Source organism: Histoplasma capsulatum (genome assembly GCF_000150115.1).
Source record: "Histoplasma capsulatum G186AR genomic scaffold supercont2.3, whole genome shotgun sequence".
Taxonomy (NCBI): domain Eukaryota; kingdom Fungi; phylum Ascomycota; class Eurotiomycetes; order Onygenales; family Ajellomycetaceae; genus Histoplasma; species Histoplasma capsulatum.
Genome location: NW_025544803.1, coordinates 229,795 through 245,218, shown reverse-complemented (window position 1 = coordinate 245,218; position 15,424 = coordinate 229,795). Strand labels below are relative to the sequence as shown.

Below are 15,424 nucleotides of genomic sequence, written 5' to 3'. Positions count from 1 at the left end.
AAACTAGAAGCCTGTAAAGCTAATTAATTAATCAAAAAAGACAAAAGTAAATAAACAGAATAAAAGGAGAAATAAAAGAGAAATATAAAAATGACAGATAAAAATAAAAATTAAAAAGCAAGCCAAAATCCCTCCCTCTCTTAGTGAGATAAGTAGGTAAATGTGTGTGTCAGTAGAGAGATAAGTATATGAACAGTGTGAAATATGAGTAAAAAGAATGAAACATGAAAATATAGATCAAGAATTAACAGGAACAGGAGTATAGAAGAGCTGGTTTAGATCAGACAAGACCCCTCTCATAATCCATCGTCCATCACCCATACACTTTAACTATATCTATATATATCTATATATATATATATATAGATAGAGATAGAGATATGAAGGAAGGACAGGAGGAGGGGAGGATGAATAACACACCAAAAAAACCCCTCAAGAGCAAAAATAAACAAAAGTAAATGTAATAACAACATTGTAAAGCCTCCCACTTGCACTCCCTTCCACCCGAACCTCATTGCGCTAAACATGAAGAGACATGACACGTTAGAAGGGCGCTGGTAAATTATCAGTTAGTCAGGAGACGATTGACGGCAAGCGTCCGGTTTCCGTCTGATTCTCATGTAATCCAGACTGGTGACGGCAAAAGCTTTTAGACATTTCCCCTCTTTTTCCCCCCCTTTTTCTTTCTTTTTTTTTTTTTTAGCTTGGTACTTTTCTTTTCTCATGTGCGCCGCTCTTCCTCAGGTCTACTCGACGCCAACGACGATAACGACGATCGGAATTTGCTGTCCATCACGCCGCCTCCGTGCTGGTGCGGTATTTGTCGAGCATGCCCGCGATATCGCCGTCAGCAAGGGCGCCGCCGTTCTTCTCGGTGATGAGATTCTTCAGCCACCGGTTCTCCATCTCCAGCTGGGTGATGCGGGCTTCCAGTGTGGCGTTCTTGGCCGTAACGTCCTTGACGGTGCGTTCCATGTTCTTTTCACGCTCCTTTTTCTTGATGCGGAAGCGGGCGCTGGCGGCTGTGTTGCGGCGTCGCTTATCTTCTTCCTGTGCGAGGCGCGCGGCTTCATCGATGCTTTGGGTTCCCGGGACAACGGCATCCTGTTTCCGCTTGGTGCCTTGGCTCGCTGGTGCTGGTGCTGTGGTCGTCGGTGACGATATCGCGCTGGAAGGGGACGGGCCGGGGATGGCCTGTGGGGTGATCAAACGCTTGACGTCGCTGGGGGTTAGAGGTGTTACATTGGGGCTGGGGCCTTGAGGTTGAGGCGGTGGATAAACAGGCGCTTGTATTGGTAGCATTGACGAAGGGTAGCCAGACGAATAGTTTTGGACGTTGAAGTCTGGGTCATTGTCAGTAGCCAGTCCATGAAATCAACTGGTCGGCACAGCGCATCCACCCAATTCATTCTCCCCACAACGACGGAAAAGGCAATGATGAGGGAGAATCTAGGGGGAAGCCATTGTTTTAAACCACGGCCATCAGAGAGGCCATGCCGATCAACCCATCGATCACTGCTGGATCCATGGATGTTGTTGACAGGAGCACCAATGATGCTAGTCACGTGATATTGCGTGATGCGGCACGTCCAGCACGTGCTCGAGCCTCCACCCTTTCCTGGTAGGGACAGCAAGGATAGAAAAAGGGAACAGCCGCCCAAAAGTGACGGTAATGGTTGACTGCTGCGGATTGTGGGTGCTGCAGGAAACGAGAAGCAGGGACTCTGTGTGGTGCTGCGATGTGGATACCCACAACGCACACTGCTGATAGGATAGAGCTGGCAGCAAGGAGAAGGCGCAAAAATTGCAGATTCGCCCAGCCGCCTATAAATCCCATCAGGGGATAGCTGTTGCAAGACCACAAGATGGACACGCACACGGAAATAAAAAAAAAAAAAAGGGGGGGGGGTTCCCACCGGGCGGGGGTACTAATTGGGTTGGGCGCCAGGACATGCAGTATGGGAAGGCATGAAAAAAGCCCCCCCATAAACAGAACGATCCGAAGTAGACAAAAGAAAAGAACAACTCACCGTTGAGCATATCAATATATTTCACATTATCTCCACCAGCCGAAATTGGCGTCGTTGTGTCCGGACTATTTCGCATATCGGTTCCTTCACTTCCTTCCGCCGTCTCGTACTTCACGGGAATCTCGACGGGCAGCTCGCCCACAGGATCGAAGTCGAGGAATTCCGCATTGGTGAACAGAGCCAATTCCGCGTCTACATCGAACAAAGTCTGCTGCTGCTCCTGCTCCTGCAGTGCCTGGTCATAGGGGGACGGAATGGTGTTGAGGTCGTTTAGGTACTGCGAGAAATTTGGCGCTCGGCGCCCGCTGTAGCCTGACATGGCTCTTCTTTTCGCAACGGATCGAGCCCCCGGAAGGGATAATTATGAAAGTCCCCAGCACGATAGATTTGTCAATTTTCAAATTATTCTACTTGTTTCGATGTTACAATGCGGTTGAAGATCTGAGATGTAACGGATCACGCTGGGACGGCAAACAGGGAATGGAAAGTTTGTGTAGGGTTAATGAGAGGGGACTATATGCAGTTCGTATGGCCTCAACGAGAGAGGAGGTCCGTGTGATATGGCGAGTGCAGATAGCGGGGGATGGTACTGCTGCGCCGAAGATGCCTGGCTGGCTCGCTGGCAAGAGACGAAACGGTATGGTATGCCTTGGGAGAAAAGAAGGGCGATTGGGTGCGGAGGGGTTAGGCGAGAGAAGGCGGGAGAGGACTCGGAGGGAGTTGGAGGTGGGCGGGTTGGCGGTTTTGGCTCGTCCTTTGTGCGGCGGCGAGGCTCGGGCTGGCCCAGCAAAGTTTTCGCGTGGGAAAGGAAAGGGTGGGGAGAGAGGGCTGACTAATGGTCGCTGACTCGCAGGGAAACCCCGCTGGCTTGGCGGCCGGCTTGGCTCACGGCAAAGGTACTTCGGCCGTTACCACGAAGATTACGTTTGTGGCAGACCGGTTCAAAGATCACGGAGTTGGTTGTTTGTTTGTATCTGGTGCCAATTGCAGGGGCGGCTCTGGGTGTGGATGTACTGTACGTATTGTGCCTGGTCCTTTCATGTTCAGCCAGGGAGGTTCGGGGCCATTCGAATCAGTTCGTTGTATTCTCATCAGCATGTGAAGGGGAGCATCATTTCTGCATGAATTAGCAGTAACATTCATGGAAAGCGAGTAAGATTCCATGCAATAACCGAATGTGGAAAAGCTGCAGCAAATACTGACACTGTTTCTGGCTTTGGCAAATCCCGGGTATCAGTGAGACTATGGAAGGTTATTTCACACCAAACAACCATCCTCCCCGTACACTCAACGCTAACCTCTGTCCATATCTCAATCACAACATATTATGATAAAATATATAGGTAATTTAAAATCCCCTATTGAATTCATCTATTTTAATATATATATATTTTCTAGAAATTTATATCATATGATATGTATTACGTATGTAAAGATCAAGGATATTTTCTTAACTATGTAAAAGCTACATAAAATGTATTCAGATTTCTATGAGAAAAGTATGCTTATGTGTAACATTTAAATAATATCTCTGATCTAATTTAGATTAAAAATTTTAAGTATCCTGAAAAATATTAATTATATGCTGCTGATAACACCCTGATCTGAACACATCTCTCATAATTTGTAATACTAACTATAATTAACTAGAAAAAGCTCTTACAATACAGACTGACTTATAACTCACCAACGTACAGAAGATTCTAAATTAAATCTTTTATTTTCAAATATACATATATTCGCATTAATAAATTACAAATTATACAGTATCTTAATAGAGTGGATGTTGAGATATCAATAGCGGACCATCCTTGATTTTGTATGGAAAACAGTAGGCATTGAGTAGAAGTGGTAAACTACGTTTGCACACTCCCTTTTCCATATTTGCAGAATGATTCGTATTAAAATTGAGTTCTCTACAAACTGCGGATCGAGCCATTTTGCAGAGCTTGATTCTCGTACGAGTTATAAAGGTGGTTTTTTCGGGGGTAAGGCCCTTCATACTCGCTGTTAACGCATTCCACGAGCCAGACATGAGCAACTCTTGCCACCGACAAACTCTCCCACTCGCGGCTAAAGTCGGAATGACCCGTCATCCTGCGGGAACCACAAAGAAACGATCCCCTGATGAATGATGAATGGGTAAGCCGAAAGCAGTACAGAACAAACCGCATGCGGCTTGCTTCCACCCCGTCGATTACTAGCATTCATCTGCTGATTACGTGCAGCTTGCAGGTATTTAGCGGGGAGAGAGACGCAGAGGCAGCACTGACGAGAAACAAAGAAGAGAAAAAAAATATCATTCCTATTAATGAACCTGTGTGAATAATGGAAAGTCATTCCAGTTGCGTTTTGAGTCTTTCGCTGCGCCTTGCTCATTTTTACGCTGTTTCCGCCGTTCCAAGGTTTCCACCGAGGCCTGCTTTTCCAGGGTCGAGATCACGTAGTTGAACCTCTTCAAGCTGACCGCCGGTCAGCAATTAAGTTGCAGGACTTGTTCCTTCGAAAGCAAAAGTCAACTTCTTGCTGCTTCCTTGTCAGTCAAAGATACGAACTACTTGCCCTCGTGTTCGGCCTACGTTTCCCCTGCCCATGCGGAGGGACGCGTTATCTTGCTTAGCAATCAAGAATCTACTGCATAGTTAACTAGCTGTTGAACCGCTGCCAAGGGAGGAAGAGAGAGTACAAAGTAGACATTAATAATACCAATTGATGGCCGCGCGCCTGATGGCGGCCTGCGAGCGGCGAAACAAACCAAAGGATAATCCGATCTCTCGGCGACCATCATGATCCTTAAAAACCCTATCTGATTGTTGACAAAAAACCCGTGGGATGTGGGGTAAACGCCCTCAATTTACCACTCCACGGCTAGCCGGTAGTGAGCTCGAGGGGACAAACATCTCTATAGCTAACTAGTTAATGTGGATGATTTCTCTAAGCTTTATAATTTATTAATTAATAGTGCTGGTAGAGATGGTAAAAATGGTAATGAGAGGAAATAGATCATTAATCTCTTTGATCGCATTGATATGCTTGCACCTTGCGAGCTCTGTAATCTGATGTTAGGACTTTTGGCACCAAAGGTACCAACCAACTGGACAAATGGTTTCAAACCTAGAATATTTGATTTTCTTTCAGTGATCAGCGGAATTACCAGCCATTTTATATACAGGAATTGACGGTAATGAATCGATCCTGCAATAATGTCTTAGTTAATGAGAGGTCTTTTTGATGGTAGATTTGGTAAGGCACTTTCATATCTCCAGCCCCCCAGACCTGGTTGACAAAATTGCCATCCTCAACCCGCTACCTAACTTTGGCCGGGTTCACAGACACTGGCTGGTTCCACGAGGGAGGAGGTACAGCCTGACACCTAGACCGCTTCATTCTCCACTTTGAAAGACTGCTCCTGCATAAATACGGAGAACATGAACAAAACGTCTCAATACATGCTTATATTCTCCAACGCCGTGGAAATCTGCTTCAGCAAATCCACGTTGCGAACGAATCAATGCCTATTAGCCCAACACAAGCTATAAAAACACAACCAATTTACGCCGCCTGTTTCATCACGTATATCCAAAAAGCAATTGTGCTGTTCCCTGTGAGCAGCTTTTCTGTAGCTTGCACATCATCTCACTAACCTCTAGCTCGCTCCTATGACCGTTGATATGAGTGATGCAGAAGTCATCACTCCTAATCTTCAACCAGACATTGCTTTCTTCCAGGCTGGCATTGCAATGGGTATCTCACCAAGCTGTTGCCTTGGGAGATCTAAAAGTGTCATGGAAAACAGAACTGCAACAGAGGGAGATCGCAGGGAATATTACCAGGTTTTCTCCCGGGTTAATTTTATAGGAAACGGAAGAAATGCTCGATATGGTTATTTCTTGACAGATGCAAAATCGGTACTAGTACCTATTAAACAACTTGATGGAAATGGAAGACGCCGGCTTGCCCAGCTTATAGCATGGAAAATGAGAGGTCCTGGACAGATGGCTGTCCTTCCAGGACTGTGGTATCTTGGAATGCTGTGCGCAGCGGATAATGATCGGCGGCTTCCATGGTGTCCATTTAATATTTGGCGGCAAGTCAATCTTTTCGATTTTTGTCCTGTGGATCTTGTCAGCTTCTAGAAAATTTCAAGACATTGACAAATAACTAAGGGAAACAAACGAGCGTCACCCCAAAGCTTTCAATCCGGCCCCATTCACTCACCCCAATGTGGGCTTGGCTAGGATAAATAATTGCAACATCAAAAGCTACCCAAATAACCCTTTCAGAATTACCTGGAACAATCAAATATTCTTTGATCAGGATTGCTATGCTCAATTAAAGCTGGGTGGATATTATGCAGAATAACCAATGTTGCTTTTTCCAATGCTCTCATCGCTGAAGGTGATAGAGTTTATTGGCATAGGGTTCAGTAAATACTCGATCAGAATCGCTGAGAAAATGGAGGTCATGCTACAAGGCATCCATCCAGATGAGGTTTCTAGCAAGTTGGATCAGATCGACTGCGTAAAGAAGTGCATAGTTGAATTTTTGATCTTATTGTGGCGGATGTAAAGCTTGTGAAAACAGAATTTTCTGCCACCCCCTGAAAAGTAGTAGCAAAACACTGCAAAAATAATCAAAATATTCATATATCTCTAGAATCATTCAAATATCATTCAATTCATTCAAATATATATCTTTATCATCAAATATATATCTTTATCATTAAATCTGTCAATATACTCTGTAACACTCACTGTTCTACTATTTTATAAGCTTATAAAAGAACTTCAACTACTCTGTATCTTTATCTGTTCAAACTATCTATTTCAGATATTCTGAATAATAACAAAAATTCAACTGATGATAAGAAAAAGAAGAAGAAGAAGAAGAAGAAGAAGATATAATCAGAAGATTTTTGATTTTTATAAATATCTATCTTTAAATCTGAGATTTTATTCAGACTGTATGAACAGATAATTATCAATAAGATAAAAAAATCTATAAAGATTAAGTTATAGAATATCACAATAAATGATATAACTGTCAGCTTCTATTATATTCAATATACTGTAAAAAGAATAACTGAAGAGTATATTATGAAATAGAATTGTAAGAAGATAGAAGTTGCAAATTATATAGCAGTCATCTCATCAAATAAATATAAATCTTCAATCAAAATCACTTTTGAGAAGAAAATAGATTGAAGAGAGATTATTATTTTTTTAAAGAAGTTATATAAAAAGAAAATGAATAAATTTAGCATTGAGATTACTATCTCTTTTAATTTTTTTAATATTTCAACTCTATTTTTAAATATCTCTGTAATATACAGTTCTACAGCTTTCATTGAAGTATCAGATTCACAATTAACAATTCAAATATTGATATTAAAAAAAATATTAGATATTAAAAAAGAAGTAATTTCATTATCTATTAAATTCTCTCTCTATCATTCTGTTAAATTCTTTTGAATTTATAAAATATCTGATGATGAAAAGCTGCTGTTTATATATATAAAATTCACAGTTATTAGTCAGCAGCTGAAGAAGATTTAAAATCAACAGTCAAATAAATATAATTCTTTATAGATTGAATGTAAGATAACTGCTCACTGATATTATTAAAAGATAAATTATTATAATTTTGAATAGAGTATTTATTGAATAACTTTTGATAATATTTATATTCAACTTCTGAATAGTGAGATTGTTAGTTGAATAGATAATATTGAATATAGATATACAACAGTTAAAAATCTATTAAAAAAATAACAAAAAGATTAATAAATAGAAAGAAAAAAAAGAAATAAAAAAGTGAATCTATCTCTATTTCTAATTCTTCTATACAGATATCTCAGATATCAGCAGTTATTTTCTCTCTCTCAACTTCTTCTTCATCTAATATTATATTTTCAAATAAAATAATCAATATAATGATGATGAAATATATAATAAAAGAAATAAAAAATATAAAAGAACTAAATTTAAACTTACTATTGAATTCAAATCTATTATCAAATTTAAATCTGCTGTTAAATTCAAATCTACTATTGAATTCAAATCTACTATTGAATTTAAATCTATCATTGAATTCAAATCTGTCTTCTATTTGAAATAGTTCAATCTCTCAGTTTGATAAATATATAAATCTATTTATTGATGAGTTCTTTAATTAATTAATAACAGAGAGATCTTGAAGAGTAGAAGCTCTTTTAACTATAAAGAATATTATTCAAAATAAAGAATTTGAACTAAATTATATATAAATAATGATAAATAAGTAGATAATTCAGTTGAATATTGAAATGAATATATTTTTAATAATAAAAAATGAATTAAAGAGTTCTATCTGACAGTTATAATTGAAGAAGATTAAATTGTTTTTATCTGCTGTTTATAATAATAACAGCAGATTTTATACTATTTCTACTTCTAAATTTAAAATTTAGATATTATATATTATTATAATTGAATTGCAATCTGAATCTTTCTAGATTTTACAATACTATTCTATATAAGCAGATCTGAAATATTCTCTTACATCTTCTTCTCTCATAAAGTTTTCAACTGTATAATATAAGAAGATTTTAAAATCTTTATCAAACTGATTCTCTAATTGACATCTGTATCTTCTAATTTATTCTTTTAATATATAAAATAACTTCTCTATAGAATTATAATCAGAAGAATATAAAAATAAGAATAAAAGTTTAATATCAACTTCTCTGCAGAGATCTTACAGTGCTTGTAAATAATAAAAAAAGTAATTATTTATTATTAAATAGTGATAATCTTATTGATATTTGAGTAGTATCTGAATATATACAAATTTATTGAATCTCTCTGTATTATAGAATCTCTGATATATATTATAATCAAAATATTTATTAATATTTATTATAGATAAAATTGATCATCTGTGAGATTGTTTACAGAGTTTTTTAATATAATAAAGAAATTCTCTACTTAATTATTTATATTATTGATCTGCAGTATATTCATTTATAGTACTCTTATCTAAAAATATAAATTAATCAGATTAATACTGAGTAATTTGAATATATTATTCAACTCAAAATTTTTTATTGTATTGAGTGATTATAGATTTAATTTATATCAAATAGAACTAATAGATTAGCAGATTCTATAAATAATAATTATAATAATTAATTATTTTTTTCTATATTAAATTCAGTTTCTTCAACAATCTAAATATTGATTAAGAATAAATATTAATATCAAATTCATTCTTCATAAAACAGACAGTCTCATTGTAATATATAGTTAGATATATTTCAAAAAAATCCTTTAAATCTGACAAAATATCTGATGTGATCTTTGACTTTATATTTTATATTGAATAAAAACTTCTAGCAGTTTCAAAGCAGTGAATATTTTATTGAATTTAATATACAGTGATCAGATAATACTCAATGATCTATGTAATTTGAGTAGATATATAATTATTATTTAGAAGATATATAATCTTATTGATGATAAATTCACTGAGCTGAGAGGATATATTGACAGATTTGATGATAAAGATGCATATTTGATGATAAAGATGTGTATTTGAATGAATTGAATAATATTTGAATGATTCTAGAGATATGTGGATATTTTGATTATTTTTGTGATGTTTTGCTACTACTTTTCAGGGGGTGGCAGAAAATTCTGTTTTCACAAGCTTTATGTCCGCCACAATATCTTATCTTGAGAGCAACATCCCGTGACAACGTGCCCCTGGTCCGTGCTTCAAGGCTCCATTCCCGTCAACGCAGCTTCTTGTATACACACACATATATATATATAAACACCTCTAAGAGCTTCTTTAACACCTTTGGTTGTAAATCCGTGAGAGGATCTTGAATACCTCGCATCTACGGCCTATTTTGTTTTTCATTGCTCGCCAACTTTTCGTATTCAGGCTCACAAAGTCCATCAATAATGGGGAGCAAACCTGGAAATTCGCCACTACCATCCCAAGCCCCGAACGCACCTCGCAGGTCCGCTAGAAAACGTGTCTATGACAAGACCCAACACGATAGCTATGACGCTACTTTTTCCACCGTCCGGTCCCGCCGAAGGATGCAAGTTCAAACGGCTATTACAAGCGGCGATGCGCCAGTTATCGACCTGACAGGTCAAGCCGACCCCCCTACGGCCCAAGCTCCTCCGCGTAAACGGAGGAAGAGAGCGGATTCCCCTTCTGTTGAGAAAGAGGAACGCAGACGACGCGTATTCCGAAAGCGTCCACCTCAGTCCTATTTACAGAAGTTGGACAGAGCAAGGACGCAAAGGCACGGCTCCCCTCGCTGATAAATAGACATCGTTTCCCGAATTCTGACGCCCTTTAATCCACTCAGGCTTTTTGTTGTTGACCGCAAGAGGGATGACACGGAAGATGTGCCAATGGAGAAGGTGCAGATTGTCGGGACTACCGGGAATTTATATGAGGTCGTGATTGGGCTTGTTCCTCAGTGTACTTGTCCTGATTCACAAAAGGGAAATCAATGCAAGCATATCATTTATGTCAGTTCCAAATACAAAGCTTTTCGAAATCGAGAAAACGGAGATAAATTTCTAATGTAACATTGACAGGTCCTCCACAATGTGCTCAAAGTAACTGGGCATCTTGAGTACCAGTTGGCCTTCCTGTCGTCCGTAAGCGTTCACTGGAAAACAAATGTGAGTCGAATTTGGATAATAATGATTGATAACTAGGAACTTCGTGAGATTTTCGCGAACGCTCCGATAAACACCCATGACGATGCGACGAAGGAAAATGAGTCTGGGAAAAGAAGGCCCATCGAGGGCGACTGCCCAATATGTTTTATGGAATTTGAGCCTGAGACAGAGGAAATCGTCTGGTGTAAAGCTGCCTGCGGAAATAATATTCACAAAGCTTGTTTCGGGCGGTGGGCGGCAACCCAGCAAAGTAATGGAGTCCGTTGCGTTATTTGGTATGTGCTGCCCTTCTACATAAATTGGAGGTGATGTTAAGTTGAAAGACTGGGACTGATGCGTTTTGCTCTTTGCTTGTAGTCGCTCCGCGTGGGAAGTAGATGCTCCTATGCAACAGCTTTTAGCCAACGGCATAGTTAATGACGAGGGGTATGTAAATGTTGCTGACCAGTTTGGATTGTCTGGTGAACGAGGTATGGATTCTATATCACTTTCTTGTGTCATTTTTTCCATTGGTATTATTCTGCATACCTTTTGCTCCACAAGTTTTTGGGGATACCAGTAGTAACCAGTTCATATACTATTTAGACCATTCGACCTATCACCAGCCATGGTCTCGTGGACGGTACTCTCGGTACTACCGTTAACTGAACGACAGATCTAAGCCGATATATTCTACCAACCCCTAATAACGAAAATATGTCAATACTTTTATCTTCGGACATATTGCCGGGAATATGTTGAGCTTAATCCAGTCAACTCAGACCTTGACTTTCTCTTTCCCGTATCATAAAGCAATTCCCGTGCCAAGGATGAAGCATTTACCACATTGTACTATTTTCGACTCATAATCCGGGGGGGATTCTTACATTCCACCACTTGAGATCAGGCCTTGTTTAGAGTGGAATCATCCTGAGAACAGGTTGGGAACGTTGTTTTCCAGCCAGCTAGTCACCAACCAATGCTCATCAGAGCAATGCGAGAGCACCCAATGTCCATTTTCAGCTAAGGCCGTCGAGCGGGCTTGGTGTTCCCTATCCCGTAGGTCTGCCATCCCCGTTGTCCTGGTAATAAAACACCTCATGAATCACCCAGCGATCTGTACATGTATTTTCCACCGTCATTTACGATGTATATAGTATAAAGCAGTGAGTGGAAAAGGGTGATCTCCAGAATCGGCAGGAGAATTGCGTACCGCTATAATACAGCAGATAGATAGACAAACCCTGCACAAAGCCATGCGTGAATCGATGTACAGCGTATTAAAGAAAACCAAGAAGAAGAGAAAAAACCAAAGAAAGACCCTTCCACAAATAATTGTAGGACTCCCCAGTTCTCGTCTTTCATTCTTCCATCTCGACGTCTGTATGTAGATATTTATTTGCGCACACACATAAATATAGATATAGATATAGGTAAGGAGCATGACGTATGAAGTTCCATCCCAAAATCTAAGGGACAATCACTACTACACAATAACCTGCTCCCCGGCTCCAAATCACCTGCAGGGGCCTTCAGTGCAAATGCCTTGCGATTAAAACATAGCGGACGCCAGAACAATCTTAAGACACCAAAAAGTGAAATACAACAATAAAATATAATAAAGAACGAAAAACGAAAAAAAGGGAAAGAAGGGATAAAAAAAACCGTTGGAGTGGAAGAAGAGGAAGAAGATAAAGCACATAGCTAGCTCTCTCCCCTCCCATCGCTTAAAATGTGACAACATATATATAACAAACCATCCTTGAGTCCCCCGAACCCTTAACCCCGAACCCCATCCCTCCCAAACAAATTCAAGCTAAACGACAAGCGAACGCAGAAAACAAGAATAGAAAGAAAAAGAGTTCTGTTCCCCTTTATAAACTTTATAGTTGTCCAGCGTACAGCATAACAAACCACACAAACTCTCTCTCATCACCTCCGCCTCCTCCCCCCCTTTACAGACGCCACGCTCACCCCGTCCTCGCCTGTCATCCAGCTCGGCATTCGTGCGGGATCAACCACTCCCAGCTCCGCTAGTTGTCGGACACCCGCGATGACATCTGAGCCAAAGAAGGTTAGGGAGAGAGTTGCTGGTCTAGTTTTGTAGCTTTCATTATCGTCATCATCTTCCTCATCGTCATCGTCGTCGTCGTCACCTTTGTCTCCGCCTTGGCGGTTAGATGGGATGGGAGGGTCGTGGAGATGTATTTCTAGACGGTCGAGGGCTGGCAAAGGGACGGGAGCGGGCTGAGGTGGTGGCTGCGGCTGCGGTTGTGATGATGACGGGGATGGTAGCGACTTATCGCTTTTTTGTATTTCGGTGAGCAATCCTGCTGGGGGGCCGCATGGAGGAGGAATCCGTCGATGATCGCCAGCAGTTCCAAACCGAGAACTCACTGCCAGCTTTCGTTTCTTTGCTAGCTGCATGGCTGTTGTGTCTGTTAAGCCCCCTCCTGATTGCTGGAAGGGTGGCCTTCTCGTACGTCCGATAGCGGAAATATGTATATCGGCCTCTGATTTGCCGGGTGATTGTGGTTGTGGTTGTGGCAGTGGCAGAGGTATATTTTCCTTCCCGCCTTCAGCGTACCCAGGTATACTACCAGCATGACCATTGTAGTTCTCCTGCACAATAGACTGTGGAAGTCGTGGGTCAAGAGGACATCCCTCAACCACCGCATCGGCGAACACCGTGAATGCGCCATTGGCGGAATTCGTCCTACCGGGTCCACGCAGGGAGAGGAGAGTATGGAGGCTCTTAGCGGTTAGAGAAGTTGTTTTGAGGGTATATCGTTGCTGGGGCCGCGAGAGGGCTTTCGGTATCGCATCCTTCACTAGTCTACGCAGGGTGCGCGTGTCCATTGTAAGTGCATTGCTTGACGTCGCAGTAGCGGTCTTTGCGCCTGAAGGAGACGGGGAAGAAAGCTGGGAGGAATATATATATGGAGTACTATCGGGGAAGGCGAGGTAGATTATTCTTGACGAGTCGGTGTAAATGTATGGGGACTGACGGGGTTGTTGGTAGGGGGAGTCGACCACGAAGATGCGAACAAAGGTTAATGGAAGCGTCTTTGAGCGGTACATGTAGTAATGGGCCTTCACGAGAGGAGATATTTCGTGCTGGATGGATCTAAGAAAGGTCGAGGCGTGGAATCGAGGGAACGGGGTGGAGGCATCCCCTCCCGACTGAGACTGGGCGGAATCGCCTTTGAGAGGAACCAATTGGAGCGCCGTCCACCGCAGTCCGACTGGATGGTCCTCAATGTAGCGCATGTCCACCATTGCAAGCTGACGGAGCGATATCCCATGCCTCCAATCTCCCTCGAGGATCCGATCAATCACCTCCCTCTTGCCGCCCTTCCGGTCCCGGAGGTCCTCATATATGGCCCTCAACTCCTCCACTGATGCAGCGGGTGGGTAGGCACTTAGGCCCTCCTCTTCCGCGACAAAATTGACTACACTGCGAGGGCCAAGGTACGGCGGAAAGGCCTTGACATCTTTGTCATCTAGCCATTGGATTACCAGGTCAAGCAGGGAGGATCGGGATAGCTTTCCCAAGGCTTTGACGAGCGAAAAGGTGGTTGAGGGGATGCGGAAGGAATCTGGGAGACTAGCAGCAGTTGGGGCGCGGACGGCCACACGACGAGCCATTTGGCGTAACCTCTAGCTATATAGCCATTGGGATTCAAGAATTGGGCGTGCCAGTCAGGGAAATATCAGCTAGAGAGGGTGTGAGTTTGTTATTTTGTTGTAATGCACTGCAATGTTCTCTATCCCGACGCGATCACAAGCGTTGTTTGTTTTCGTGGGGTGTATTATTGGCTGACCCTTTGCCAAGCCTAAGAACATCGGTTGCGATTGATAACGCAGGACTATTCAACGGAGCTTTTTACATACATGCTACACGAGTAGTCAACAATCATAACTACCTACTCATCAACTTTACTTATTGCTTATAAAGCTGTAACATAACAGTTAGCGTTCCGCATCGCGGGTGGCACATCTCATTGTTCTTATGGCTTGAACCCTGGCGAAGAAGGTTCTGTTCTGAGCTGGCTTATTCTTTTTCGAATAAGAGGTTGATACATCCCGTGGAAACTTGAAGGCATTCCTAGTTGGCTCTTTGCAAAACCTTTACGGATTGATCAAGAACAGACTTCAAGGATTGAATATTCAGTGAATTCCTGGAGAGGATGGTCACAGGACGCATAACTCTAAGCACATATGGCCACAGTTGTCCCCAGGGGATTAGAATTTTTGCGGAGATCCAACAAATATCCACGAAAGTATAGGAACAAACAGCAATGAACAAGATGAATCTGGAAAGATAAGTTCCCGCAGAACCCATTCAAAAAGATGCTGCTTGATTCTTTCAAGTCCCTGAAGGTCTGCATCAATTGAGTTCGCCACTTCCTTCCCAACCCATCCTTGAGGATAACCTCCTCCCAAATCAATCAAATATGCATCTTCATTGACATCAACTAGCACATTGGCAGCTTTTGCATCTCCCCGGATAATATCATGTGAATGAAGACACTCCAGTGTATGGGAAATTTGGTCATCCCATTTTTGCCAAAGTTTGGAATACTTGGGATCTAGTCTATCAATGCAATGGAGTGTCGCTCCACAACAATTGATGTATGATAAAAGCAGCCCTTCAAACATGTCCATTTCCATCTTCAATCAGGCCATTAAGTTGTGACATGTGAACTGTAGCATTGAACTTAGCTG

The 15,424-nt window shown here is 41.4% G+C and overlaps 6 protein-coding genes across 6 annotated transcripts; 3 read left to right on the top strand and 3 right to left on the bottom strand.

Annotated features, from left to right (window-relative positions):
* Positions 1-473: 473 nt before the first annotated feature.
* On the bottom strand, positions 474-2,349 carry HCBG_02259 (uncharacterized protein; the record flags this gene model as incomplete). Its single annotated transcript, XM_045429308.1, has 3 exons — positions 474-1,343; positions 1,475-1,699; positions 2,031-2,349. The coding sequence occupies 3 exons, from the start codon at positions 2,347-2,349 to the stop codon at positions 793-795; spliced, it is 1,095 nt and encodes a 364-aa protein (XP_045289203.1).
* Positions 2,350-2,633: 284 nt separating this feature from the next.
* Positions 2,634-3,742, top strand: HCBG_02258 (uncharacterized protein; the record flags this gene model as incomplete). The annotated part of the gene is made up of 4 exons (XM_045429307.1): positions 2,634-2,672; positions 2,884-3,105; positions 3,429-3,455; positions 3,728-3,742. 4 exons carry the CDS (start codon positions 2,634-2,636, stop codon positions 3,740-3,742), a joined length of 303 nt encoding a protein of 100 aa, XP_045289202.1.
* A 361-nt stretch (positions 3,743-4,103) lies between these two features.
* Positions 4,104-4,815, bottom strand: HCBG_02257 (uncharacterized protein; the record flags this gene model as incomplete). Its single annotated transcript, XM_045429306.1, has 4 exons — positions 4,104-4,154; positions 4,200-4,298; positions 4,348-4,485; positions 4,786-4,815. 4 exons carry the CDS (start codon positions 4,813-4,815, stop codon positions 4,104-4,106), a joined length of 318 nt encoding a protein of 105 aa, XP_045289201.1.
* An 874-nt stretch (positions 4,816-5,689) lies between these two features.
* Positions 5,690-6,599, top strand: HCBG_02256 (uncharacterized protein; the record flags this gene model as incomplete). The annotated part of the gene is made up of 2 exons (XM_045429305.1): positions 5,690-6,121; positions 6,429-6,599. The coding sequence occupies 2 exons, from the start codon at positions 5,690-5,692 to the stop codon at positions 6,597-6,599; spliced, it is 603 nt and encodes a 200-aa protein (XP_045289200.1).
* A 3,259-nt stretch (positions 6,600-9,858) lies between these two features.
* Positions 9,859-11,529, top strand: HCBG_02255 (uncharacterized protein; the record flags this gene model as incomplete). The annotated part of the gene is made up of 6 exons (XM_045429304.1): positions 9,859-10,329; positions 10,396-10,561; positions 10,631-10,693; positions 10,754-10,992; positions 11,075-11,187; positions 11,303-11,529. The coding sequence occupies 6 exons, from the start codon at positions 9,977-9,979 to the stop codon at positions 11,359-11,361; spliced, it is 993 nt and encodes a 330-aa protein (XP_045289199.1).
* An 823-nt stretch (positions 11,530-12,352) lies between these two features.
* On the bottom strand, positions 12,353-14,444 carry HCBG_02254 (uncharacterized protein; the record flags this gene model as incomplete). The annotated part of the gene is made up of 1 exon (XM_045429303.1): positions 12,353-14,444. One exon carries the CDS (start codon positions 14,342-14,344, stop codon positions 12,629-12,631), a length of 1,716 nt encoding a protein of 571 aa, XP_045289198.1.
* Positions 14,445-15,424: the final 980 nt, after the last annotated feature.